The 27,866-nt window shown below is 42.1% G+C and overlaps 1 protein-coding gene across 6 annotated transcripts in view; it reads right to left on the bottom strand.

Annotated features, from left to right (window-relative positions):
• Positions 1-6,358: 6,358 nt before the first annotated feature.
• Positions 6,359-27,866, bottom strand: part of LOC147021381 (E3 ubiquitin-protein ligase TRIM36-like) — a 33,045-nt gene continuing 11,537 nt past the window's right edge. For 3 of the 6 annotated variants that reach the window (XM_085891280.1, XM_085891284.1, XM_085891283.1), the window contains exons 2-13: positions 18,869-19,118; positions 17,297-17,694; positions 17,007-17,153; positions 16,741-16,836; positions 16,285-16,538; positions 16,056-16,177; positions 14,970-15,152; positions 12,964-13,197; positions 8,916-9,131; positions 8,292-8,583; positions 7,628-7,796; positions 6,359-7,261 (exon numbers count right to left, since the gene is read on the bottom strand). In XM_085891280.1, coding sequence (XP_085747406.1) covers positions 7,082-7,261; positions 7,628-7,796; positions 8,292-8,583; positions 8,916-9,131; positions 12,964-13,197; positions 14,970-15,152; positions 16,056-16,177; positions 16,285-16,538; positions 16,741-16,836; positions 17,007-17,153; positions 17,297-17,694; positions 18,869-19,118 — 2,541 coding nt within the window. In that variant the 3' untranslated portion in view covers positions 6,359-7,081. The remainder of the gene's footprint in view (positions 7,262-7,627; positions 7,797-8,291; positions 8,584-8,915; positions 9,132-12,963; positions 13,198-14,969; positions 15,153-16,055; positions 16,178-16,284; positions 16,539-16,740; positions 16,837-17,006; positions 17,154-17,296; positions 17,695-18,868; positions 19,119-27,866) is intronic. The other 3 variants (XM_085891281.1, XM_085891282.1, XM_085891285.1) reach the window with 3 other exon arrangements.

The raw sequence follows: 27,866 nt of genomic DNA, 5'->3' as shown, positions 1-27,866 counted from the left end.
CAATCCTTTAAGTGGTATTTTATATTTCTTTCAAAGCCATAAAGACAGGAAAGTATACAATGATCTCGGGATCTTGGAATATTTCATACGTGTACTCGCATCTTGTGCGGAAATAATTTAGAGGTTAGATATAACATTATTTGTGATACTGCCTACCACCAGGTGGCAATATATGGCACACATTTACATCAATAGAATTGGGGTCTTTCCCCTAACCTGCAGGTTTGAAAATGTTTTCTTGCATCTTCATCTGCCAAGAGTATTCCAACGGTATGCAATATGAAGGCGTGACTACCGGTCGGGCCGATTCGATAAATAGATCCAGAAAATATAACTTTATACATCAAGAAGATGATAGACGACTTTTGTCGGGATGGTCTGGACACTCCATTGGCTCAATATAAGATAAATCGTCGAAAAAGTTGACCAACATAGAACTTCTTCTTTCAGCTGCTCCCGTTAGGGGTCGCCACAGCAGATCATCCGTTATGATCCGCATACTGATTTGGCATAGGTTTTAAGCCAGATGCCCTTCCTGACGCAACCCTGGTCACCTCTTACGAGGCAGGGATAAGGATTGGGTTTCACCACGATTCTGGGCTGCTCTCCACTCTCTCATAGAGTGGCCCAGTACAGAGCTCCCATCTTCCCCATCTTCAAGCAATCCTCCAACCCAAGCCTCTGAGTAGCCGGATTACAGGCGCACGCCACTACGCCCGGTTACCAACATTGAACTTATAAACCTATAAATTACCTTCCAGTCATCTGTAAAGAATTCCCCATCCAGCAACACTCATTAAACTTTGGGATATCATTGTTGAACTAGAAAAATGAGAGATCCAAAAGTGCCCATTTGTTTGTCATTCTTCTTTAAAATACTTGCTGTTGTTATTCTTTTCTGACAGCTAAACTCAATTGGTTTTGCTACAAACTGATCAAAATTTAATAGCTTCAAAGGATTCCATATAAAGTATGCAAAACTGCATCCCTTTGTGAAGGGATAGAGGGGTGGGCAGAACTATGACTGTCAATCAGCCTGATGAAGGCTGGGCCAATCAGATTGACATGGCTGTGATTAACAGTGGAATATTATCAGCCCTGTCCATGCAGGGCAGTCATGGGGTCAATCAACAAAACAACACACATTTTTATAAAGTACATACTATTTATAATGTTAGATAGTTTATAAAGTATGTAGAATACCAATATAATGTGAGTACGTCGATAAAGTTTGAATTGACAACATTTGTAAATCGCTTGTAGAATATCTTGTATCTTTATATGCGAGCAAATACGAGTTGTTGCTGCGCTGATGGGAATATTAAGGGGAGGGGGGGAGAAAGGGGGAAGGGAGGGGGAGGGAGAGGAGAGAGAAGGGGGAAAGAGCGAGGAATTAAGGAGGGGGTGGGGAGAGAGACGCCTCACCAAATGTAGCTATACACTCTGGGGGGGGGGTGGTGTTTGGGAGGAGGTAACTGTGAGGGTAGGGGTTCTCAACTTGCATTTTCGAATGGGACCCGAACCCTAAATAAAACCAGGTGGGAGCATTTAAAACCCATGCAATCTACCAGGCACAGGTCTGCCTACATGCATGCTTTCACATGCAGAAACCTTTGCACCCCTCTGGCTGGCTCACTCCAAATCCGATTTGTACATGCTGCAAGGAAGCTGTTTTAAATTAATAACTAAACTGTCAGTTCTTAACAGTCCCTTTAACAGAGGGAGAGTGGAGGGGAGCAGGGGAGGGGGGGAGAGGGAGAGAAGAGGGGTGGGAGAAAGAGGTGGAGGGGGGATTCTGGCAGATTTGGCATCCAGTTTAACATCCATCCAAGAGATGGCACACATTGATGAATCACCATGCCTGTGAAACACCCGGATGACAGTTTATAGCTGGGTCGAGCTTCAAACCCAGGCTGACTTGGTGTGTGTGTATCTCTCCATCAGCCTGTTGTGATGTGGAGATTCATTGCTTTGTAAAACTTAAAACTTTTTTTTTTCACATCGTAAACGACCTTATTTTCCCTTCCTAACTCTGGAGATCTCCCCACGGAGAACTGAGCTGCTGATTGCCATCGAGGCTTGAAGAGTGCTCGCCAAGTGGCTTAACCACTCACGAAAGCACTCCAACCAAGCGGTTGAAGAAACTTTTAAAAATGAAACGTTTAATTTTTTTATATGTATATACTGTATCTTTGCTGAAGTGGCAGGCTGTATAATGAAGGAAATCATACAAAAAGTGGAAACGTGGTATTAAGTCAAATTGCACATTTTCAGTGAGTGAACCACCGCCCGAGGCACCGCACAGCGGAATGCAGGCGAATGGGCCCTGAACTTTGTTCAAGTCGATCGACGTATTTAATGACAATGCAAATATTGTAAAGTGCTCATCAAGGCCTTTTTAAGCATTGAAGCAAGCACTTCAATGAAATGGTTGATATGGAACGGCAGGCTTGGCAAGCGATTAGCAATCGCTGCTCTGTCATAAACACCTCCCAGAGCTTCCCAAAATGTCAGACTATGTCCAAATTGGACAAATAAACACCTTTTTAGCATTCAGAGCTGTTGCTAAGTTCAATTCTGGAGCTTAAATTTTGTAATTCTGCTTAATTTAAGAGATTCTTGAGGTTATGGCATGTGTGGAAATGAAATAAAGCAACGAACGCTACCATCTCCGGGTGTTTATAAGCATTGCAATGTACCCAGCGATTCGTAGCTACGATGAACAAGCATTCGGTAATAAGTGAGGAAAGTGAAAAAAACTATTAAAAAATCGTTGCGGACCGTTACAAGTCAAGGCATGATTGAGCAGGCCAAAAAAAATGGTGGCTTCAGACCCCAGATAAGTTACTGAGGATACGCCTTCAGACCCAAAGAGCGAGGTGGACGAGCAAGCACCTGATGGATATAATTAAATAAGTCCGTTAATTATCTTCAAAAGAGGTGTTTTAATTAACCCAAACACCTAATTTTCACTCTTGCACTTCCTTGGAGTTTTCTTCGTGTGCATGCAAAGTTTGAGGCTGCAAGGCTTTATGGCTTTGGGGTTATGAAGGAGACAACGGCTGCCATTTATTAGTGTAGATTTAATTGGCAACCAGTGGAAAGAAGCCAACACAGGAGTGATGTGCTCCATTTTCCTAGTTTTGGTTGTCACACAGCACTATTGTGAACATCTTGAAGCTTTTGAAGGGATTTGGCAGGTAGACCAAAAGTGAGTTACAGAAATCAAGCTGGAAGAGAGAGAGAGGCATGCATGAGCTTCTCTTCAGCAGGCATCGTTAAAGAAGATCTCAATCTGGCAATGTTTCTGCGGTGGAAAAATGAAGTTTGACACTCTTGATGTGGGCTTCAAAAGACAAATGGATCGAATGCAACACCTAGATTAGTGACCAAGGAGGAAAGTGGAATAACTAACCCATGAATTACAGTCCAATTTCAGTCCACTCACTTTGTTCAACAGAACTTGCTCATCACTAATCCAATATGTGAAACCGTTTGAAAACCAAGCACCAGAGACAGTACCTATTAGTGACTGTGGAGAATGCAGATTCAAGCAAACCAAATTCTGCAACAGCAGCAAGTTGTCTCACAATCGACGATTGAAAGCACTTTCGTCTGAGTGTGCTGCCTTTTATTTTATACCCCCCCCCAATCCCCCACTCACACTGCCTTCAACTAAACACACAAAGACAAATGAGGAAATTAACCATTATATACACAAGGCAATGTCCAACAACGATTCCTGCGGAGTTGTTTCCACCCAGTGTCTGTCCTGCTGGTTCAACTCATCCACCAGGGCTGTTGAACGATCGGGTCTCATCGTACGTTCTCTCCCTTGTACGCTGGCCCGTCCACAATGATCGAAGAGCTCAGGAATTTTTCCGATACACAATGTTAGAGTTTTAATCAACCCGATTATAATCGGCTCCACGCGTTCACCACCTCGAGCATGGGGACGATCGAAACACGTCTCGTCCCATGTAACTCCTCTCTCTACACCTCCCTCACAGGTTTATATGGTAACGCACAACAAAATCCTGTGCCTTCCAGAAAACGTAATTCATGTCAATACTGGAGGTTGTCCGAGAATGTACCAGAACCTTAACCAATCCTTCCAGGCAGTTTACAGTATAATACTGCCATCTACAATCAAAATTAGCTCATTACCTCAAGCAGTTTATAATACAATTCATCGATGTGTGTGCTACAGCAAACTTACAACAGGAAACCATCAATTTTATTCATTTATAGGCATTTACTAATGCTTATCCACAACTACCACAACATCGAGATTTTAACTGACAGCATCGTTAAAGTAAAGGTTTGACACTGGTTCCCACTTTATGGGTGTTGCACATGACTTTTTTGCCTTGGAATACAACGGTGATTACGAAACAACAAAGAAAGATCATGGTATGTGGTCAATGTGTGACACCTTCCAGTGCAGTGAAAAAAAAACACTAAAACACACAGCTCTGTAATAGAAGATTATGAAACAAAAGACTTAAAGTTCAGTGAGGGTGAAAGTTCCACGATGGAGACTTGGTGCCAGTGATGGGTGGTTTTCACATTTTAAGAGGGGGGGGGTGTGGGGGACATCACTCCCAATTTATAAACTTTCGATGTCAGAACCACTTTTCAGGAATGCATGGTTTTCATAAATCGAGATGTTGCTGGATGTAGTTATTCAGCCCTGGCAGCAGTTTGGCATGTCTTTTATATACTGCAAGCCTTGATTACTTGTGACTTCAAATACTTTATCACATACATGTATTAAAAGCTGATGTTTGCAGGACCATTCCAAGACACCACAGATCCCTTCTAAGACGAAAATGGCCAAGGAAGTTGAAATTCACCAGCACGTTCTCCCTCAATTCAGCCTTGAGTCAATGGATGGTGGTGGCACAGGTATCTTGCACCTTACAACATGAGCAAAATCAAGAGCAGTCGTCTGCCATTTTGCCTTCAAATGAAGTTTCAGGAAACCCACAGTGCAGTACTTGGCTTTGAGTTTGAATGCTTCATCATTTAATACCCTGCCACTGTCTCACTGTCCTTCTTCCCAAGTAAGAGTTTATAGTTTATACAATGATCTGGAAGCAGGTAATATTTACCAGCGAAAAGGGCGTTTGAAGGTTTTCCACATGAACCACCTCTAACAAAATACTTCACAGGTGTAATTAAATCACATCCAGTTCAGGGATTGCTCAGTGTGTCAGTTGAATCTGCAGCTACTGCTTCCACCTCAAATCTTTTCCGAACGGGATCCGTCGTGTTTGTTATAGTTTCTCTGTGCTGCTGTTTTTGTCCAAGTTTACATGTTAAATCACATACCTCGTGCTGTATCCAATTAATTTGTTGCTCAAGGTCGACTCCTTGGATAATTTTGTCTGTTTTGATGCCAGTTCTTCCTCTCCTCCTCCGAGTATTGGCCTTTCTGCCTCAACATTATCCTTTCCCCCCCCCTCCCCCCCACAATTCAGTAAACAAAATTGTTTTACACATAATTTCAATCTGCCTGTACATTATCTCCCTTTTCTCAAAATCTCCATTGAATGAAACTTACTTGAAAAATATCTTGATGCTTAACAGTTCTTATTCCTCAATCAGGAGTACCCCACATGTTCATCACCATCTACTCTGAGATAATTTCCCCAAGTCTCACCGAAGCGCTACGTCCAACCCTCCTCCCTTACCAACAGCACCACCTTTCTCCATGCCTTCAACAAAAAAAAAATGATTTCCACCCTCCCATGATCGTTCTCCAGATGTCCAGTTTGGGAATTTTGAGAAGTCCAGTTTGCACAAGTTGCTCACGACAATCAAAACCCCTTCAACAGTGTCAAACCCCTCCATATCTTCAAGCCCACCTCCTTCCAACCTCGCCCCTTCTGCGTGTCCACGTCTTCAGTGTCCCTCAGCCCTGCAGTTAATTTTGTTCTGTGTTCTCGCTTTTCCATAAGCCTCGACCTGTTTTTTCGTATACAAAGTACAACTACAATATCCGTGTTAGGGCTCTGCAGACTAATCTTGTGAAAGTTAGTAGGTATTTACACATTCACTAGTTTGGATGACCACAAGGAATTTCAATGTTGAAAATAAATTCAGATCATTCTGGAGAAACTTATTTACCTGTATCTAACAGCCAATCAAACTCAAGAGCAAAGTGGAGCATTAGCAATGTGAACAAACAGCTGATTGACAGAGTAGATAAACATTCACTGGCACAGTGAAACATGTCCAGCAAGAGGAAAATGTTCCACTGCCCTTTGCACGTCAACAAAGGACACATTTTGTGCCACGTACCAGAGACCGAGGCTCATGAAAGGTCTCAGAGTCATTAAAGGAAGTGGTAAACTCCACTCGATTCAAATGTTTATTTTCGTATCGAATGTCAATGTCATGGAACAGCCGTCACATAATGTACACCATTATGTGCCTTCAGTTGTGAATTTGTTTTGGGCAGCATAAAAAAACCCAAAATTTTCTACATCCAAGGATTCCAGATCCCCAAACTGCAGGTGAAGCACCACATTCAAGTAAACATGCTCATGTGGCATCACTAAAAGCACTCTCTCACACAAGACACGACACGTGATCACTTGTTCATTTCAAAAACACACACACACACACACACACACACACACACACACACACACACACACACACACACACACACACACACACACACACACACACACACACACACACACACACACACCGTGAAAACTTCACAAAAGTGATCCAAGAACAGCGCCTGTGACGAGCACACCGAGCGGCACACACTGCTCGAGTTGGTAAAGTAAAGTGCTTGATACGCCTCCAATATTAGATTCCGTTTGTACACAAATTGCATCGAGATCCAAAGCTCTCACTGCTCAGCCTTTACGACTACTTGTAAATAACTATCAACTTTTAAAAGGTAGAGCAGATTACACAGCATGTCAAGAAAGAATGGAAAACTCATTACATGCAAGCAATCAAAATGACTCCTGAAACATTCACTGCAAATAAAATAAAAAAATGTGACCGTCGGTGTAAATGGAAGCAACATGTGGTTGTGAAGCAGCAGGAAGCAGCCCTAATGCTTACAATCGACACCACCACCCAATTGCGGCGATGCTGAGATCGGACCCAGTACGGGCAGCTCGAGTTCAACACGGCCGCTCCCCAGCAGGCCGAAGGCGGGATAAACAGGACCCTGACAGTCAAGCGGCTGAGATGCGAGCAGCGACATGGAGTCACCATCGTAAAAAGCAACCTGCGGACCGGGACAAGCAGCAACTCTGAGCAGCAGCGAAAAGCAGGCACAAACATGGCCACAAAACCCTTCCTCTACTGCACAGATTGGTTTTACGATGAACCAAAATGCACCACTCAGAGCAAGATGGAATAAAATGTTCTCTTGATCGTCCGACAACCAATTTGCTCATTATCTAATCAGGACGAAAGAGGGTTTTAACACCATACTGTACTTGGTTTGCGTCATGCAAAATTTCCAGATAATTTTTCCAAAACATGAATAATTGCAAACGAGCAGCAGATGCCTGCTTCGTCCTGAAAATATTTCACTTCGGCCATTTCGCCCTTGCTATATTTATGGCACAAACTTTTAACCCCAACACACCGAAGCACTATCACAGTCCAAGCAGACTCCAATGCGTGCAGGCAGGGGTAGCAGGCTGGAAGCTGTGCAAGTGGAAGGCACAGCCAGGCGTCCACCGCCCGCAGAGATATACACAAACGTCTCTGCTTCGGCCTCCTCACTACCACTGCCATGGCCACTATCCACACACCTACGGGAGCCAACGGGAAGCAGAATTGGGTTTGAACATCCAGCGAATGTTTTGATACTTTTAAGAAACGTGGGCAACAGCAGCAGCAGCAGCAGCAGCAGCAGCAGCAGCAGCAGCAGATGGCTCGTCAAGAGTGACAAAACATCCAACATTTTACAAAAACTGACTCATTGATATCAAGGAACATCAAATCAATGTTCTACCCAAAAAGGCTGGTCATTGTTAATCAAAGTCTATGTTCACATCTGTGCTCAATGGACCAGTGTGAGAAAAAGTGTAATGGGTTCACTTCCTGTTCTAACCTGCATCTCTACATGTTGTGGTGCAACCAACCGATCAACAGTGCTGGGTATGTGCATCGAGGCATAGCAAGCCACCACATGATAGAGCATGACAACACAAGGCCTCGACATAGAAGAGGCCTCAGTTCGACAGAGGATGGTGAAGCATGGTATGGGAGTCTGTGTGCCACAAAAACCAGAACGAGCCATCCACCTGACACAGCTGGAAGTTCGGGACTCGGTAGGACGCAGCCAATCATGAACACGGGCCTCGGTTGCCACACCGGCACGCACCAGGTAAGCGCAAGGTCTTACACGGAAAGCCCAATAGTGACGACCAGTGCTTGGAGCAGGCCGGTCAGCCACAACGAAGTCCATTGCTGGGTGGGTATCGTGTTCCGCATCACCAAAGAGCAGAGCTGGTGCTGCTTGCCTGTCGGCGGCTGCTCGATTGGAAGTAAGCAACAGGCGATCATTGCAGGCAGCGTTCAACAGGAAAGCAAAAACTGCCCCAGGAAGATGGGAGGAGAAATAAACAAAAAAAAACCGGTTTGGCTGGTGTCCAATGTAAAATATATCTCATTTTACCGTTGAGGTGGTGGGAGGAAGGGAACGACTTGTTCTTAGTTATTACATCAAATCTGCATTGTAGTTCTTCAGGATTATGAAGATTAAAATATACTAGTGGTAGACAACCTGATAAAGGACAGCACGGTAGATAAAATAGACGACTAAAAAAAAATAAAGCACGATTCAATTTGTACATCTCCATCGCAGACATGGAAATAAAGGATTTGAGGTCAATCTCCACATCACAGAATAGCACATGTCCGCTCACTCGGTGCTGGTGGTGTACGTAGAGTCATCTCGCAACTGTAGCTCTGACGACCTTCCGAATCTGTTGTGTGGACACGAAACGTATACGCTTCCCCCTCTTGAAGACCTTCCACTGCCAGTCGCCCACCAAATACAGGCTTCTCAGTCACCTTCCCATCCACTGGACTTCCCTTCATATCCTGAAAACCATCCTTGATTTTCTGCTTCAACTTTCTGCCTGCAGTTTGGAGAACAAAGGTTAAGAGAATGTCTCGTACCAAATGCACCAATGGTCAAGGAATCATTAATAATACAAAGACTCGCACGGTTTTTGTTTTCAACTACAGGGTCGATCAAGTGCTTGTTGCCGTGAGAAATGAAAATCCACTCCACATTCGGCAGAACATGGACATTCACCGGTTCAAGCACGAAACAGATGCCAAAGGACATGTCACCGGATAACAATTCATGGAGTTAAATCGATTGTGTTCGTATCGCAGATTAAAACGAGAGCGAAGTTGATGGAGCGCATTCGCAAATCTCCACGCTTCCCACCTGAAGCAAAATTGAAAGATGGCAAAAGGTTTCATGAGGAAACTCATTATCAGATTTTTTTTTTTTTAATCCCCTTTTGATCCGTGACCCTGAGTCCTCTCTTTGGGAAATGAACTTTGGGGGGGTTCAAATCAAAAAAAAAATCGTTATGCATTCCATATGTCCCCCAATGTGGATTGCATATACAAAGTTTCTTTAAATAAAATTAATAAAATTACCCCTGTGTGGGGGTGACGGTGATCTCTATAATACTACAAGTTCTCAATGTTCAGTTATGACCGAAGACGACTGCGCAGTTTGGTTAAAGATGACTCGGCATTTTGGTGCGCACGCACGAAATTTTGAAATCTTGTATTTTTTTATTTTCAAAATATTTTGAAAATAAATGCCGACGTTTACATTTCGGGTTTTGAAACTTTTGCACCTTCGGCGGAAAATGTATAAATATAAAAGGCTAAAAATGTGTTTTCTATTTATATTTCATTTCTTCTTCCTTCCTTCTTTGCGAATCGCATCGGCGTTTTTGGCCATCTTCCAGATCACGTGACGGTCAAACGGGACGGAAATTCAAAAATCTGTCCGGTTAGATACAAGATAATATTTTTTACTATCATAATCAATAAACAGTTGCCGAATATCTTGTAGAATTGCAGACTAGATAGGTTTTGAAAATGGCGATTTTTATAACTTACGTGACCTTGTGACCTCGACCCTGACCTTGAACCCAGACAAAAGTTATATCGTTGTGCAACACTCATCGACCTCTACCCACATACTAAGTTTCATCAAGATTGGAAAGAAAAATTGACGGACGGACATTTGGTCCGGCTTTATTTATTACGTCATCTTATAGATGACGGTAGAGACGACCTAAAAAAAAAAAAAAGTACTCAATTTCATTTTTGGGTTATTTGACCTTTTGACCCTGCCCCATGGGGTGGGGTCAAAAATGACACTGCTCCTGCACTTTCTTCCCACGTGGTGATCATAACTACCAGGTTTAGTGAATTTCTGCACAACTGTTTAGGAAATAGCGCCACGGACAGACAGGCAGAGACAGAACAGATTACAATATCTCCCCGTTGTTTTTTTGCCCCCCAAAAAGCACGGGGTAATTAAAACTTTTTACAATCAGGAATGGTTCTCTTATTCTGTGACACTGTACCATATTGTGATCATGGTCTTGTTCAAGGAAGGTAAGCTCTGGGAGTGTTGTATGGGCCTCCGAGGTTGATACGTAGCAAGTATTGTCCATTACTCTGTTAGGACTTGGATTTTGTCTCCACGACAATGAACGAGTTGACTCGAGATAGGAGAAATACATGTGCACACCACAATTCCACCTACACACCAGGCACATGTAATGATATATAATCATACTAGGCAAGCCTGGTGTTGGCTTAGCGGCTGGATTAGGATCTTAGGGTGTTGAGGTCGAGCCCTGTTGGTTGCTGAATTAACACCAGGTGGGGGTTGACTCAGTCTGTCATCCTTCCGAGGTCAGCGAAATGAGTACCAGTGTACTGGTAGAGGGGCACATCATCACCGGCCCAGCCACGCTTCCAAGAAATGATAGCAACCCGGCAGCCAAGCTGCCAAACGCAAGAACAGAACAGAACCATACCAGGCAGGCATAGTTCCAGCACTCTAACCCTTAAGATACCAATGCACCCAATGGAGGTGCAAGGTGTTATTAATTATTTATGAGGAAACCTTTATTGTGAAGATTATGATGAATGGCCAAAGACACTTTGTGAATTAGTGAGAAACGTCATTTTTTTTAGCTCACCTGTTCGAAGAACAGAGAGCTATAGCGATACCCCCGGCGCGAGCGTGAGCGTGAAAATGTTAAAGTTTTTAATGCAAGTTTTTTTCCTTTCTAATGTTTTTATCCGCCACACTATTTTTTACTGATTACAATATACAAATACATATGTTGCTTTAAAATTATTTGGATCAGACTTCACTGCAATGCTTTATAAAAAATATTATTAGACTCGTCTTTTAAAAACGATAAATGTATAAACAGGCGAGCATGGGGTGGCTTTGACACCAACTCTCTGGTTAGAAATGTCACATCTGCTCAACCTGTTGATATTTATGCAGATGTGACAGCAAATTCGTTTCCTTGAGATAGAGTGGATATCTACAACTAAAACACACGTACGTACACACAAGAAACCCCTCACCTGCCCTTTAAAATGATACAAACAGACAAAATGGTGGCCAGGTGTTTGTAGTAGGGAAATCAAGACAAGTACTATAGTCTTGTTTTACAATTTTTATCATTCCCTTACCTTAACCCTGCCTAATTGAATATTCCTCCCTCGTGCTTCCTCAAAAACCACAATTCCGCTGCATTCTCGGTTTAAGAAGTAAGGGCCCAACACCTGTTTATCCCATCAATTACTTGTGGTCTTGATTTTTTGCACTGCTGGCGGTTCTACAGCAATTGATTATCACTTATTATTCCACTCAAGATACAGAAACGTGCCAATTGTAGTTGCGTGATTGCTGCATTTTGGCCAGGTAACAAAGCCAAGTGGTGATTAAAGTACCTGTGCATCACATGCGTCTTCACTCCCTTTGCTCTCCTGCGATAGAACTTGGCACGACACCTGTCCCGCAGGTTTTCACATCAAAAAGCGAAAGGTTTTTGGTGGCAGCAGCTTTGTCGATCGTCGTTTTGATAAACTTCCTTCACCGGTCTCCACAACAATAAACTAGAAGGGCATTCGGTAGAGCGCATACCTCCACCGCGCAATGCCTGATCCAATAGAACATATGAGGCCCAATAAAGATATCGTTTTTAGCCCCATCTTTCAATGGTGAAGAATCACTTTAAAAATTAAATAAATCTCGTATCCCGATTCGGACCTTCCCCAAAAAATCAAATAAATTCGTCCTTGTCACACACTCAACCGATCCAAGTTTCGGCCAAATCCGTCCACAACTTTTTGAGACATCGTTCTCGATATTGGTTTTGGCCAATCACTCAATGGTGAAGAATCACTTTCAAAAACTTAGTCGGATCCAGATCTTCACCAAAATCTAATCAGTTCGTCCTTGTCACACACCGAACGTGTCCACAAAATTTCATCCAGATCAGTCTACAGCTTTTTGAGATATCCTGTACACAAAGACAAAGCCAGACAGAAAGAAAGGGATGAAAACATAACCTCCTTCTCCCTTCGGTGGTGGAGGTAATTAGTTTACTCAACGATTACCTTCGCAACAGTGTTTGGTCGATGTCCTTACCTTATGATAATCTTCAATCTTTAGAATTCCCACCAAGTTATTCTCATACCACACATTCAAAGCTCAAGTTAGTATGTCAACAGTGTTTGTTCAAAAACCATCACATGACTCCTCCATAAGCCTCACCTTTGTATTGAAAAAAAAAAACACTAATTAATTTATTTATTTTTTTTAACTACTGGTATACCACTCCTGGACTTTCTCCACCTTTTCCCACCCCCCCAAAAAAAATAATAATTAACAAACAGATGACATACCACCTTCCTTATCCAAAACGTGCAGCTTCAGTCTCGGGTTTAACTTCTGATGTCCATCGACGTCCGTAGTGCAGACACGGAACGAAATGCCATCAGTTTCACAATCTAGCGCCAGCACGCGATTACTCCTCCGCTGCTCGACAATCTTGCCATTATCAGAACATCTCTCGGATTGCTTGTGCCTAGAGTCATCAGGACTGCTTATCCGGCCTTTCATTTGACTTGGGCTCAGGTCTGTGGGAAAAGGGGCGGAAGGGGGAGAGGCAGCACAAGTGATCCCATTCAAATAAAGTCAAGAGGTCAAAAACATGGCTTTTTAGAAATCAAACTCCTAATATAGAAACAAAGAAACGTCATGGAGTAAATCATCAGGGGAAGGCATCAGATATGCCAGGTGTTGAGTCACCTCTCGAGGGGTTAGGAGAGGCAGTCACGCGACGGCAATACGCTATTGGCGAGACGTTTTATATTTTTAAGGAAAACGGTCTTTTGTCTTTTCACATTTTACGTGGGGTCACCACAATGTTGGTTGATCACCCTTCATCTCAATCTCCTCCTGTCAATCATCCATTCTTCTTCCAATCCCACAACTGGTAACGTCTCACCACAACATCCTTCTGTGTGGTTTTTCAGCCTCTTCTTCTTCCTGGCAATCCCATCTCATGATCAGACCAATTCAATCTATTCTTGGCTACAATCTTCACCGATCCCCTGATATACTGGTTCCGAATCTTGTCCTTTGTCACTCCACACATCCATCTCAGCATTCCCATTTGATGTTGCCCAAGTTTCTACTCCATTCTCACAACCATCTTGTACAGTCTTCTTTTCAGTTTCACCGCTACTTTTCCATGGCACAACACTCCACTGCAGTTCCTCGAGTTCTTCCAACCAGAACCGATCCGTTGCTTAATTTCCAGATTTCCATCTTCTGTCACCACTGACCCCACATATTTGAAGCTACTCACTTTCTCCAGATCTTCACACGTTCACCCTCATCCTCTTCCCCAGGCTCAAATAGACAAACCATATATTGGGTCTCCTGTCGACAGCTTCGTGCCCCAATCTTCCAGCACTTTTCAACATTTCTCAAGATACTCGGTCATTTTATCCTCATCCCCACCACCGCACTATTTTTAAGGATTAACCTCACAAGGAGGTTGCCGGGGGGGAAAATGTGCAATTTAACATTTTCAAGGAAAACTGTACCGTTTGTACCCGCAGTCCCGGACGACCACCGATCTGAGCATTCATAGCCTGATGGAGCGCTATTACCAATCGGTGGTACCTCCATATTACAAATACAGGTTGGAACATTTCTGCACCAAACATACATGGAAGGAGATGTTTTTTTCTTAATCAATTTAAAATTTAAAGCACAGTTTCGCTGCAAGATTGAACAGTTGGCTTTTGTCATTTGTGTGCAACCTGCTAATCGAACTTGGTCGAAAAATAAAAATCTGGACTCGTACATGTCCACCAAATCAGGTAACGCAGGCAGTGCAAATCCCCCTACCACTCATCACTCATGAGATAGATGGGTTCTTTTTTTTTTTTTTTAAACCGACAATCACATAGTAATCTGGTAAGAATGATACAATAATCTCCCTTTCCAGAAGCATAAAAATTCAAATCCCTCGTACTGACGTGATCAGCCTGGTCTGGAATGCCAGTGCCGTCCTCACCATACCGAGCAAGTGAATCTGTAGTTTTATCAATTACAAGTTAATTACCACTCTTTCTGCAGACTGTCCATAATTTATCAATTTCAATAACTTTAAAATAAATATATTGATAAAAAAAATTAATATACAAGTAAATGAGCACAGTGGAGTTTCAAAAATAATAATAATAATAATAATAATAATAATAATAATAATAATAATAATAATAATAAATATATGTCAACCACAGCAAACAATACAAAAAGGGAAATCATGGACAGAGCAGAACGACATAAAAATGGAGTTTTTAAAATCAAGACGAACACCTGAAGGATGTTGTACCTCCATTGCGATCTGCCGTGATGAACTGAACGCTCTCCCACTGGTTACAATCATCAGTTGCAAGGCGGAACTCCAAGCAATAGTTGTGAGCATTGCCTTGGCCCAGCGGCGGCAGCCAGTGAAGCTCTGCTAGGTCATATGCACGACAGCGCAAGGTCTCGAAGCTGGGCCGTACTGTACCTGCTGCAGACACGAAGGGGGTGGGAGGGGATCGAGCACCAATATGTCTCAATACAAATTGAAACAGTTACGTTGCATTTACCAATTGTATGCAGAAAGGACGACTCGGTATCGTGTGGATATTATCCATCACAAGGATAAAGTGCCAATACTAGTTGCACCAGATAATCACACTCCGGGGGGGGGGGGGGGATGGGCCAGCTATTCCTTGTACTCCCTCATGATCCTGTTAAAGATCCCATGGTATCTCAAGTAAAAACACCAGGCCAGTGTGTGCTGTTACCCTGGAAATGAGTAACCTGTCCATGATAAATAGGAATCACCAATAATTAACCTCCGCCATCAAAGATGGACGGAGGTTACTGTTTTCACCCGTCTGCTTGTTTGTTTGTTTGTTTGTTTGTTTGTGAACAGTATTATGGAAAAACTCCAACGGATTTTGACGAAACTTGGTGGCGGGTGGGGGGGGGGTTAGGTATGGTCCAAGGATCATGCCATTAAATTTTGGACTTCGTCCAAAGTTCAATATGGCCACTATGGTGGCCATTTTGAAAAAATTTGAATTTTTTGTTTTTGCATTTCTACATGTTTTAAGCGATTTCCAACCCCCCCCCCCCCCCCAAAAAAAAAGTTAGCGAAAAAAAAATTTGCACCTTTTTTATTCAAAAAAAATTTCGATTTTTTTTTTTTGGCCATTTCTACATGCGCGTCGATCTAGTTTAGTTTATTCAATCGTGGTTCAGTTGAGTCCGATCCGTTTTGACCTACAATGAATAGGATATCAGGTTCACTTAAGTGACCCAGCAGTATTGGAGGCGGAGGTTTTGCACTCCACAGAGTGCTCCCCCTCTAGTTATAGTTACGATTTTGATTATGCCACGCAAAAAAAAAAAAACAACAACACACCCTGCAGAACATCAGGAGCAGTGAGTTTCTGGATCTCATTGCCCAACTCAGGGAGTGCTGCGGCCTTGCCCACCAGTTCACCAGGCTTCCATGTTGCCAGCACACCCACAGCCTCTTCAAGTCTGTTCAGCAGACATAGGAAAATAAAAGACCATTTGAACTGTACAAGATCTCTGAGCTTACCACTGTGAAACACCCAAGTTAATTCATCAATAAGCCACCCACCCACCTCGTCTGCAATGGCCGTGCAGCCTGAGCGAAACACGCCGGTTCAGTCTCAAGTAAGACCTCTCGTGCCAGGCCGACCAAACCGCCATGCTTCAACAGGCCTCGAGCCTCCCGCACGCGGTCACCCAGCCAGTTGAGCCGCTTGTGCTTCGACTCGTCCAATTGCATTCTAACCTCGGCCTCATGGCTCGCCAACGTTTGCCAAGCAGTCCCAAATGATACGAGCGCGGTGTTTTCCGCACGTTCGCAAAGAAACTGGCAGAGAACCAGTCAGGGTAAGAAACAGCTTTGGCCTAGGTGTGATCAAGAGTCATTTGAGCACAAAGGACTCAACAGGATCACAGGGATCGGTGACGACATCAGGACAACTTTGGTTACATATGCACTGCAAAGTACGACACCAGACTAGTGCCCCCGATTTACAAATGACAAAGAAAACAAAACATGGCGTTCGAACCTCCGTCTGTTGAATCATGTCCTCGAGTTGTTCGATGTCATTCTTCACGGACACTTCCTGCTGTGTAAGTAATTTCACATCTCGCGAAATCTTTTCCTGCAGTGCACAGCCGTGAAGATTTGGAATTTTAATGCGTTGCATCAATGTGCCAGAAATACAATGTTGAATCCCGAGCATTTCCGATTTCTCAGCATTTCCTTGAATTCTACTTTGAGAAAAAGAGTTTTAAAATCTATGGCACATTCAAACTCAAGACGACCGCTGACCTTGAGAGAACGGTATGCTGTATTGAGCGGAGCGAGACGGTGGTGACTGTGAGCTCCACCATTCCGACAGAGGTTGCACACGGGGCGGCAGCAAGTATCACAAAATACACAAACTCGCTCATTCTCGTGCTCGGCACACATCAGGACCTTCAGGAAGACGATTTCAAAACAACACCGAACAAAGCTTGAGTTTGACAATCTGAAAAAAATTATTGCAAGGCAACAAAAATCATATCATGGTTTAAAAACGAGAGACCACAGGTGAGCAATGCGTAAAGGACAGGAGTCACCTTGGGCCGAAGAGCCGAAGTGGCTGCCACGCACTCGTGTGCCGCCTTGTGTGTTCCCCAAGGGTGATGCACCTTATAACAAAGGTTACAGAAGCTCTTTCGACAATCCAGGCAACTTTTGGTGGCCTCTGCTGCAAGCAACACAGCGGTCGAGGATGGGCCTGGAATGTTAGCGGTTGTGATGGTCGTCTGCGCTCTCTTCTGCGGCCGAGTCGCCGCTGTGCAGACCTGGCACGTCAGAGCTGCGGCAGCCCGTGCCGCACGCCTGTAACGCTCGGCGATGGTCTCCAATGTAAAATTGCGGAAGAGCCCCGCAAGACCTTTATCACCTAGCTGGACGGCGACCCCGCAGGCTGGACATGGTAAAGATGTGCTCAGGCGAAGAGAGCGGCGCTGCCCTGCAAGCATTACCAGGCAAGTTAAAACCCACAACTACAACTTGTACCACATTCAATATCAAGCACACGACCTCAAACTCCTCTGTTAATAACATCATGTCAATCATACAGTTCGATGACTGACACCGACACGAGCTTGTGTGTTGAATGGCAAGAAAAAAAAAATTTTTTTTTAATTACAATCTCAAAATTAGTTTTCATTTTTAAACATCTTTCGTTGTTAAATAGTTATTTCCGTCAGCGAAAGTGGACAGAGGTTTATCCTCGTACAAGATCCAATCTTTGAAATTGCAAGTGAATACCAAAGCTTTTGTGGCGTAATAGTCACAGCATGGAATTACATATCTGAGAGATTGCAAAACAAGAGATCTTGGTAACAGTTGCCTTTCAAATGAGAATCAACTGAACAAAAATATAATTCAACCCAAGAACAAAGCACCAACAATTGGCAAAACGAATCAAATCTCCAGAAGGTGGCGGCTGAAAAAAAGCCAAGATTATTCCATCAAAGAAACCACACCAAGAGGGAAAAATTGAGCCCCACCATGAGACCATGAGGGAGGGGGATAGCAAGACCGAAACAAGCCACAAGCAAGACCGAAGGGGAGAGGGAGGAAAGGGAGCGGGAGACCACGAGCGAGAGGGAAAGAGTGAAATGCCAAACTGAGGGAGAGGATGATGGCGACACCACACGTGAGACCGCGAGGGAGAATGAGAGCAGGTAATTTATAAAATGCACATTTGCTCAGGAACAACAACATTTCTCAACCCAACAGGAATAGACATGCAAAACGAACTGACAAAAACAGAAGTGGAAATCCACAGACTTCAAAATAAATACAAGGATTGAAGATGAGCAACAGATGCAGAAAGCTCACGGTGTACATCTCATGGCAAGGGCACACCACACGAGAGGGGCAAGGAAGCGAGGGAACGAGGGAGCGACGAGCCGAAGCACGACGACGCTCCCCGTGCGGAAAGGGGACAAGGGGCGAGGGGGGCGAAGCTCCACGTGCAAGGGGGGGCGACGCTCCGCACGCAAGGAGAGGCTAGGTGGCAACAGGCGCGGCCCGATGGGCGAGTGGGCGACGCTCCACGCAGGCCAAGGGGCGAAGGGGGCGACACGCCACCATACACCAGAAATTACAATGTAATAATAAAAAATAAAAATTACTTGAGCTCGACCCCTTCTCTGTGCTCGTTGTAATGCCGCCATGGATCTTGCTTGCATGTGTTGACTCAGGACTTTGCACCGGGGAGGTTCTTGTGCTTCTCTGGTGTGAAGCCAATTTGGGGATGCAATCGCCGAGCAGTTCTCGAGCACACTTATGGCAGACATTGTGCTGGCATGGCAGCACAAGGGGCTGTATGAAGAACTCATCGCATGCTGGGCAGAGTAACTCACGCTCCACACTCATGGAAACCTGAAGGAAGATCGCAATGTGTACAAGAGAAAGGCAATCTTCACATTCACCGATCTTATCAGTTCGTTCGTCTCAAATATATATATATATATAAAATCATCCTCCAAGAACCTGGGGGGTGGGGGTGGGGGGAAGGGGATAAAAATAAATAAATAAAATAAAACAAAACCTCAAATTAAAAGATCAGCCATATCCACAAAGATTGCTTTTGTTAACCTCCGCCATCTTCGAAGATGGATGGAGGTTACTGTTTTCAACCCTTTCTGTTTGTTTGTGAACAGTATTACGGAAAAAAGACGGATTTCGACGAAACTTGGTGGGGGGGATAAGATATGGTCCAAGGATCATGCCATTAGATTTTGAACTTGGTACAAAATCCAATATGGCCGCTATGGCGACCATTTTGAAAAAATATTTGAATTTTTTTTTTTTGCATTTCTACATGTTTTAAGTGATTTCCAACCAAAAAAAAATTGTTAGAGAAAAAAAATTTTGCAACTTTTTTTTTTTCAACAAAATTTTGATTTCTTTTTTTTGCATTTCTACATGTTTTAAGTGTTTTCCAACCCCCCACAAAAAAAATGTTGGAGAAAAGAACTATAACTCTGTCAGCACTTGACATATTTAATGAATAAGATATAAGGTTCATTTGAGTGACCCAGCAGTATTGGCAGCGGAGGTTTTGCACTCTCCCGAGTGCTCCCCCTCCAATTAACATATGGAAAACTACTCGAGCTCGATCAAGTTAATTTTGAAAATTACATTTTCATGCCAACATTGAAGTGGGGTCATCAACATGCTGGTATTGGAATTCTAAATACACCCAAAGAAGATAATATATATATATATATATATATATATATATTAAAAACTGGTAAATCACTAACAATTTGTAGAATTATTTATACAATCTTTAAAAAGCTTTGATGTACTCAGCTACACCTGGAACAGTATAACTTATGACGTCAAGACGTACCAGGAAGCAAGTTCAGTAGAACACCATACAATCAATCACGGTTTTCTTTGCCCTCATGGCTGTTTTTCGAGCAATTGCAAATTAGTTATCTACATGAATCCGGTGTGCTTTAGAAAGCCTGTGCTGATTACCAACATGGTGATCCGCAATAGTGATACTGGTATGATGATCCACGATGGATACCGCGGTCTGTGCCGATTACCAATACCGATCTCACTTTAAAACAAAATCATTTTTCACACAAGTTGAAGTTAGAAGTAAAATAACTGTTCTCATCATGGTTGGGGGGTGGGGGGGGTGAGGGCAGGGAAGCTCCAAGTGGGAATACTGGGAAGAATTACCACGTGTCAATGTGTACATCATATTATGATATATGAAAATGTAATGACCATTGCGTAGTTTTGGAACCTGCAGAAAAAAAAAAATTAATGAGTTTATTGAATTTTTTATTAACACCAATGTACCGGGATATTGATTATGTAAAATAAAATTAACAAAAAGTAATAATAATAATAATAATAATACCGACAGTCGACATTGAAGGTGAAAATGTTTCATTTAGGTGATGGAGCCACAATGCACCTGCAATTTCGACCATCGTGGGACAATTCAGCAGCATCCTGAGACACAAGGTCCACGGATATAGAGATAAGACAATCGATTTGGTCTTGCACAATACCAGCTCAGACAGTTCTAGACTAGGGGTTTGCCACATCTGGTCCAGTAGCCTCCAAATGATGAATGGAGACTGAAAAACAAGCACATGGTCCTTTAAACCCTCCATAATCCGAATAGAGTCAATTTTCACCTGCAGTTGTACGATCGGTTGGTGACCGTTAAACACACGCAGGTTGAAACGGTCTGGTCTGCACGTTCGGCTCCCGTTCCATCCCAGAATTCCCCACAAGCCACAACAAACACTGATGTCATCATGCTCGAGGTCAATTACCTTTGGTAATTTGCAAATGGAGAATTAATTATATAGAATGCACATTTTCTCATCAATAAACCAGATTTCTCGGCCCAACGTGAATTGAAAAATGCATGCAAATCCACTCGCACATCGAAATGCAGCATGTCCACACTTGTACAAAATAAACATGGATACCCACGATCCCACGGGAGAAAAATAAATAAATGTTTTTTTTTAAAAGGGGGAAAGCTGAATACATACAATATGAAGATTAGCAACAAGGACAACAAGGTAATCCAACACAGGTGTCGGCCATTCAGCCCATCGTGCCTGCGCGAACACCACACCAACCCAAGATCCAAGAAAGAAAATACAAAAAAAAACGTTTTTAATTAATGAAAGAAAAAAAAGTTTTGTTTTTGTTTTTTGGCATTTTTTCTTTTCTTTTCTTCCCCTCAGAGGGGCATGGGCTTGGTTAAAAACACACATCAACCACACAATCCCCCTTAACAAGACCCCCACCAACAGCACTCTGTACACAATCACACATCAATACTCAAACTCCCTAAAAGTCTTAACAACATCCCCATAACTTCCAGGTACCTATCTAATTCTAATTTAAACTTATCTACTTTTTCTGCTGCCACCACCTTTACAGGGAGACCATTCCATGCATTAACTACTCTGAGTAAAAGTCCTCTGCCTTACTACCGTCTTAACTCCCCCCTTCTCCACTCCCAGACTATGACCTCTGGTTGTATAACTGTCAACTCTGTTGAATAATTCATCTGTACTTATTTTATCTACATCTTTCATTATCTTAAACATATCTATCACATCTCCTCGTAACCGCCTCCTTTCTAGTGTATAAAGCCCGGTCTCCTTCAGCCGCTCATCATAGCTGAGTCTAGCTCGGCCCGGAATCAATCTAGTAGCCCTACGCTGAACCCTCTCGGTGGCATCGATGTCCTTCCTGAATTGTGGTGACCAAAACTGCACACAATATTCTCGATGTGACCTCACTAAATTCCTGTACAATGTAAACATCACATCTTTTGATTATCCCACCCCCCGGAGGGAGGGAGCGGGATATTGTTATCGTCCGGTTTGTCTGTCTGTCTGTTAGCAACTTTACAGCAAACCGGCTTTAGCAAACACTATCAAATTTAATCCACAGGTGGGCAATGAACCTTGGACGACCCCACTAACTTTTGGGTCCAATTGGATCAAAGGTCAAGGTCACGTTAAGATCAAAATAGTTTTTCGCTCATAACTTCGTCAAAAATGATCCGATTTACTTCAAACTAAGCTTATAGTGAACCTTATTCTATTTGTCACTTATAATCCTACCCATTCCTAGAGTGAAAAATGCATATTTGTGAAGATCGGTAGGGTCTGAAATTTTGGGGGTCATGGCAATCGGTCAAAATTACAAATTTTCCATTACAAATAAAACAAGTGGTGCCAGGCACAACAAATCCCACCCATTTAAGGCATAAAGTTATTTTGGGGATCAAATTTAAATTTGATACATCTTCAACCTGAATGTTGATTATAAGGAATATTTTAGTCTTAGTTTGAAGTCAATTAAACCATTTTTGACGAAGTTATGAGCGAAAAACGATTTTGACCTTTTTATGACCTTTGACCTAATTAGACCTAAAAGTTAATGGGGTCGTCCAAGGTTCATTATCCACCTGTGGATATAATTTGACGGTGTTTGAGCCAGCCGTTTTCCCGTAAAGTTGTATTTTCGTAACCATGTTTTAGTTTTAATGGAAAATTTGTAATTTTGACCGATGGCCATGACCCCCAAAACTTCGGACCCGACCGATCTTCACAAATATGCATTTTTCACTATAGGAATGGGTAGGATTATAAGCGACAAATAGAATAAGGTTCACTATAAGCTTAGTTTGAAGTAAATCAAATCATTTTTGACGGTTATGAGCGAAAAACGATTTTGATCTTTTCGTGACCTTGACCTTTGATCCAATTGGACCCAAAAGTGAATGGGGTCGTCCAAGGTTCATTGCCCACCTGTAGATTAAATTTGATATTGTTTGCTAAATCCGTTTTGCCGTAAAGTTGCTAACTGATAGACAAACAAACAAACCGGACGATTACAATATCCCGCTCCCTCCCTCCGGGGGGCTGGATAAAAAGGATAGGAATATGCGTGTTTACTATGGAAGAAATATCAAGTCCTTTATTGGCTTTAATTTGGCACCATGACCTTTGACCTTACATGACCTTGAAAGGTTAAAATCATTTTATGGTCATAACTTTGTCAAAAATGGTTCAATTGACTTCAAACCAAGACTAAAATATTCCTTTTAATCAACATTCAGGTTAAGGATGTATCAAATTTAAATGTGATCCCCAAAACAACTTTATGCCTTAAATGGGTGGGATTTGTTGTGCCTGGCACCACTTGTTTATAATTGATCCCCCTCCGAATACAGCCTAAAACACTATTTGCTTTACCTATAGCTGCCTGCTTACCTCCCATATCTTTACCACCCCCAGATCCTTCTCCTGTGTGACACGCTCCAAAATTACCCCTTGTATCCTGTAATATCCATTTCCATTGTTCTTTCCCATCCCCAACACCTTACACTTGTTCAGGTGCAAGTTTCAATACTTTCCTGTATCTGATCACCACCCCCTCTGCTATCCACTTCACCTCCAAGCTTTGTGTCATCTGAAAATTTGGAAAGCTTACTCTTCACCCCATTATCCAAATCGTTGATTTAAATAATGAATAGCAATGGTCCGAGTACTGATCCCTGAGGGACCCGCTACTTACATCCTCCAAGCAATGACATCCTCCACTCACAGCCACTCCACAAGCCCTCACTTTGGCTAACAACCTCCGATGTGGTACCTTATCAAATGCCTTCTTAAAGTCAAGATATACAATGTCCACCACATTTCCATCATCCACCCAATGAGACACTGCTTCAGAGCACTCTAAAAGATTTGTTAAACAGGAACTACCTTTGGTAAACCCATGCTGACTACCTTTAATTAGTTTGTATCTGTTTAAACGGTTCCTCATCCGGTATTTAATCAACGTCTCAAACACCTTCCCCACAACTGAAGTCAAAATAACAGGTTTTCTGCAACAGATGCAGAAAGCTCACAGTGTACATCTCATGGCATGGACCTCATCAAGCGAAACCAATCCTTATCAATACCCTCATGTTGAATCTAAATAGGGGGATTATGCAGGTTTCACCAAAATAAATAAATAAATAAATAATTCAACTTCAAAGTTGCAAAAGGAATTTAAAAGGGCATTATCAGAGGGTCAACCACGAGGAGGAAAAGGCCAATGGACAAAACCACCATAACCACAATCTGTACAAATATCAGATGTCACCTTTTTAATAACAAGATCACTTACGAGGAACTTCAATGCGAGGGGCAGCCATTCAACCCATCAAGCGTGCGCTTTTTGTGGCTTGTCCAGATATGCTATCCTGTTAAAAATGCTGAGCATCATTGCAAGGAAGCAGCAGGCATCATTTTAAGTCTGACAACTTGGTTGGAGTTCGAACCAACCACACCCAACCATTACACCACCACAGAAATGAGACGCACGTCACAAGCATCGAACAATTAATGACGTTGTTGCATCGAGACGGGAAACAAAATTAGCACAACCATGCAGTTGAAGTACAAACACCAAGTTCTGTTCGTGGGTACACCACTCAAATCCAACTGCAACAACCATCAACCCTTACAATGTGGCATTAGCAAGATCAATCTTGCCAGAATAGTTTTGGTGACGATTCAAAATGCTTAAAGCTACATGGCGTGCATCTCGTGCCAAGACACGGCAACTGCTGTGAGGTTGAAGCACTGAGATGAAGGCAACAAACAGGGGACGTGCATGTCATGGGTTGTCTTCTCATATTATTCATTCCGTTTGATGATTACATTACCTTCGGTTCGACTTCAAAGAGGGGGGGGGTTCACGATGGAGTACAGTACAGCACAAGTGCCCAAACCACATCGTTACATAGCAAATGCTGTGCTACAACACAGAACAACCTGTTTACTTTAAGCCTTAAGCAACATTCATATTGAAATTATTTTTAAGAGCAAACAAATTTAGAATGCAAACAGTCACAAAATTTTCAAATCATTCCAGAGCAATTAGTCTGGAGAGAGAAGATAAACAAAATCGATCTCACTTTCCGCATCTCCACCTTGATGCATGGAGGCCTCGGTGCCAACAAATACAAACATTTCACATTTACTTTGCAAAACAGCAATCCTCGACTCACCTTTTGGCTTTTATTACTACACGATCACACGCACACAAAAAAAATACATTTTGGCATCACAGTCAAACTACAAATCCTATTTCTTTAAAAAAAAAACTATGCCATATATGATATTTGTCTGTGTGACCATTTTTCTACAAGATGGCCAAACAGATTCGATCAAACATTCAGGAGGTCCATCAGTGAGTGCTGGAGAGAGTGTTGATTAAATAAATAAAAGTTGGATCTATCTTTATTCTCATTTTAAATAACCACTTGTATAAACCTTTGGAGTTAGCGATGTGAAAGGTAATCGAAAATGATCTGACACCACTCCATGGTCGAAGGGTTTTAGGATCCCACAAATAAAAATAATATATCAATCAATTTGATTCCTTCAAAATGCCAACAGGATTGGAACAGCACCAGGTACCCCTGCAAGTACTGCATAATGGCGGGAAAGAATGCTATATGTATCCATCCATTGGGACCATACTCTGTGCAGAGCGTTGGTGCTGCAAGAGCAGTCTCCTTGGCTATTGGGCACAATCCTGGACGGGTCGCCACTCCGACACAGGATACCAGCAAGCTGGTACTCATTTTGCCAACCTCGGAAGGACGACAGGCAGAGTCAACCCCACCTGGTATTAAACAACAGAGTGAGATTTGATTTCAGGATCCTGGAATCCCAAGCCCACCACCTGAACCATCATGCCAACACCAGGCATCTTATGTATGCAAATACGAATCATCTATTCTAAGAGGATTTGACCGAGGAAGTTGAAACTTTCAGGGATTAAAGAGAGCACCATGAAGTTGTGCATGTGCAACTTTTGTTTGATTAAATCAAGTTTTTTAAAAGAGGAAAAAAAAAAATTAAAAATAATAATAACTCGAACTACGTTATTGATGGCACACCATCACATATTCCCACGCGCACTGCTTTGTTCCTAGGCTAGGTAAAATTTTATCTTGCAAAATGGATTGACTATTCTTTATGACCAAAGACTTACTACATTTACTAAATCAGAAGTCATTGCAAGCATGTCAACATTTCATGAAACATTAAGTTAACACTTCCAGCATTATAGAACTGTGCATCAATTTAATCAGAGGAATGAACTGTGTATAATATTAATTATAATTATTCATAAATCAATTAGATAAATACAGTAAAACTTGTGACTGTTTGTCACTCATGGGGGCTACATAAGTAAGTTCTTTATAAAAGAATTTACCATGTACAATGGTAAACTAGAGGGAACGCTCGGTAGAGTGCAAAACCTCCGCCGCCAATACTGCTGGGTCACTTAAGTGAACCTGATATCCCATTCATTGTCGGTCAAAACGGATCAGACTCTACTGAACCACGATTGAATAAACTAAAATAGATCGACGCGCATGTAGAAATGCCAAAAATAAAAAAATAATAAAAAAAATTTAAAAAAAAAAAACGAATTTTTTGAAAAAAAAAGTTGCAAATTTTTTTTTTTCTCCAACAATTTTTTTTTTGGGGGGGTTGGAAATCACTTAAACATGTAGATATGCAAAAAAAAAATTTTCTCGAACAATTTTTTTTGGGGGGGATTGGAAATCACTTAGAACATGTAGAAATGCAAAAAAAAATCTTTTTTGGGGGGGGTAACAATTTTTTGGGGTGTTGGAAATCACTTAAAACATGGAGAAATGCAAAAAAAAAAATTTTTTCTCCAACAATTTTTTTTTGGCGGGGGGGTAACAATTTTTTTGCGGGGGTTAGAAATCACTTAAAACATGTAGAAATGCAAAAAAAAAAATTCTCTAACAATTTTTTTTTGGGGGGGGGACCAAGTCCAAAATTAAATGGCGTGATCCTTGGACCATACCTAACCCCCCCCCCCCACCAAGTTTCGTCAAAATCCGTCGAGGAGTTTTCCGTAATACTGTTCACAAACAAACAAACAGAAAGGGGTGAAAACAGTAACCTCCATCCATCTTCGAAGATGGCGGAGGTTAACTATCGGGGGAGCACTCGGTAGAGTGCAAAACCTCCACCGCCAATACTGCTGGGTCACTTAAGTGAACCTGATATCTTATTCATTGTAGGTCAAAACGGATCAGACTCGACTGAACCACGATTGAATAAACTAAACTAGATCGACGTGCATGTAGAAATGCCCAAAAAAATAAAATCGAAATTTTTTTGAAAAAGTTGCAAAATTTCTGGTTTTTCTTTTCTCCAACAAATTTTTTGGGGGGGTTGGAAATCACTTAAAACATGTAGAAATGCAAAAAAAAATTCAAATAAAATCGAATTTTTTTTGAAAAAAAAGTTGCAAAATGTTTTTTTTTCTCCAACAATTTTTTTTTTGGTTGGAAATCACTTAAAACATGTAGAAATGCAAAAAAAAATTCAAATAAAATCGAATTTTTTTTGAAAAAAAAGTTGCAAAATGTTTTTTTTTCTCCAACAATTTTTTTTTTGGTTGGAAATCACTTAAAACATGTAGAAATGCAAAAACAAAAATTCAAATATTTTTTTCAAAATGGCCGCCATAGCGGCCATATTGGGTTTTGGACCAAGTCCCAAATCTAATGGCATGATC

The sequence above is a fragment of the Eptatretus burgeri genome, chromosome 8 (genome assembly GCF_056783735.1).
Source record: "Eptatretus burgeri isolate ZD-2024b chromosome 8, Ebu_testis_v1, whole genome shotgun sequence".
Lineage (NCBI taxonomy): Eukaryota > Metazoa > Chordata > Myxini > Myxiniformes > Myxinidae > Eptatretus > Eptatretus burgeri.
The sequence above is the reverse complement of the archived record's forward strand: the minus strand, read 5'-3'. Positions and strand labels throughout refer to the sequence as shown.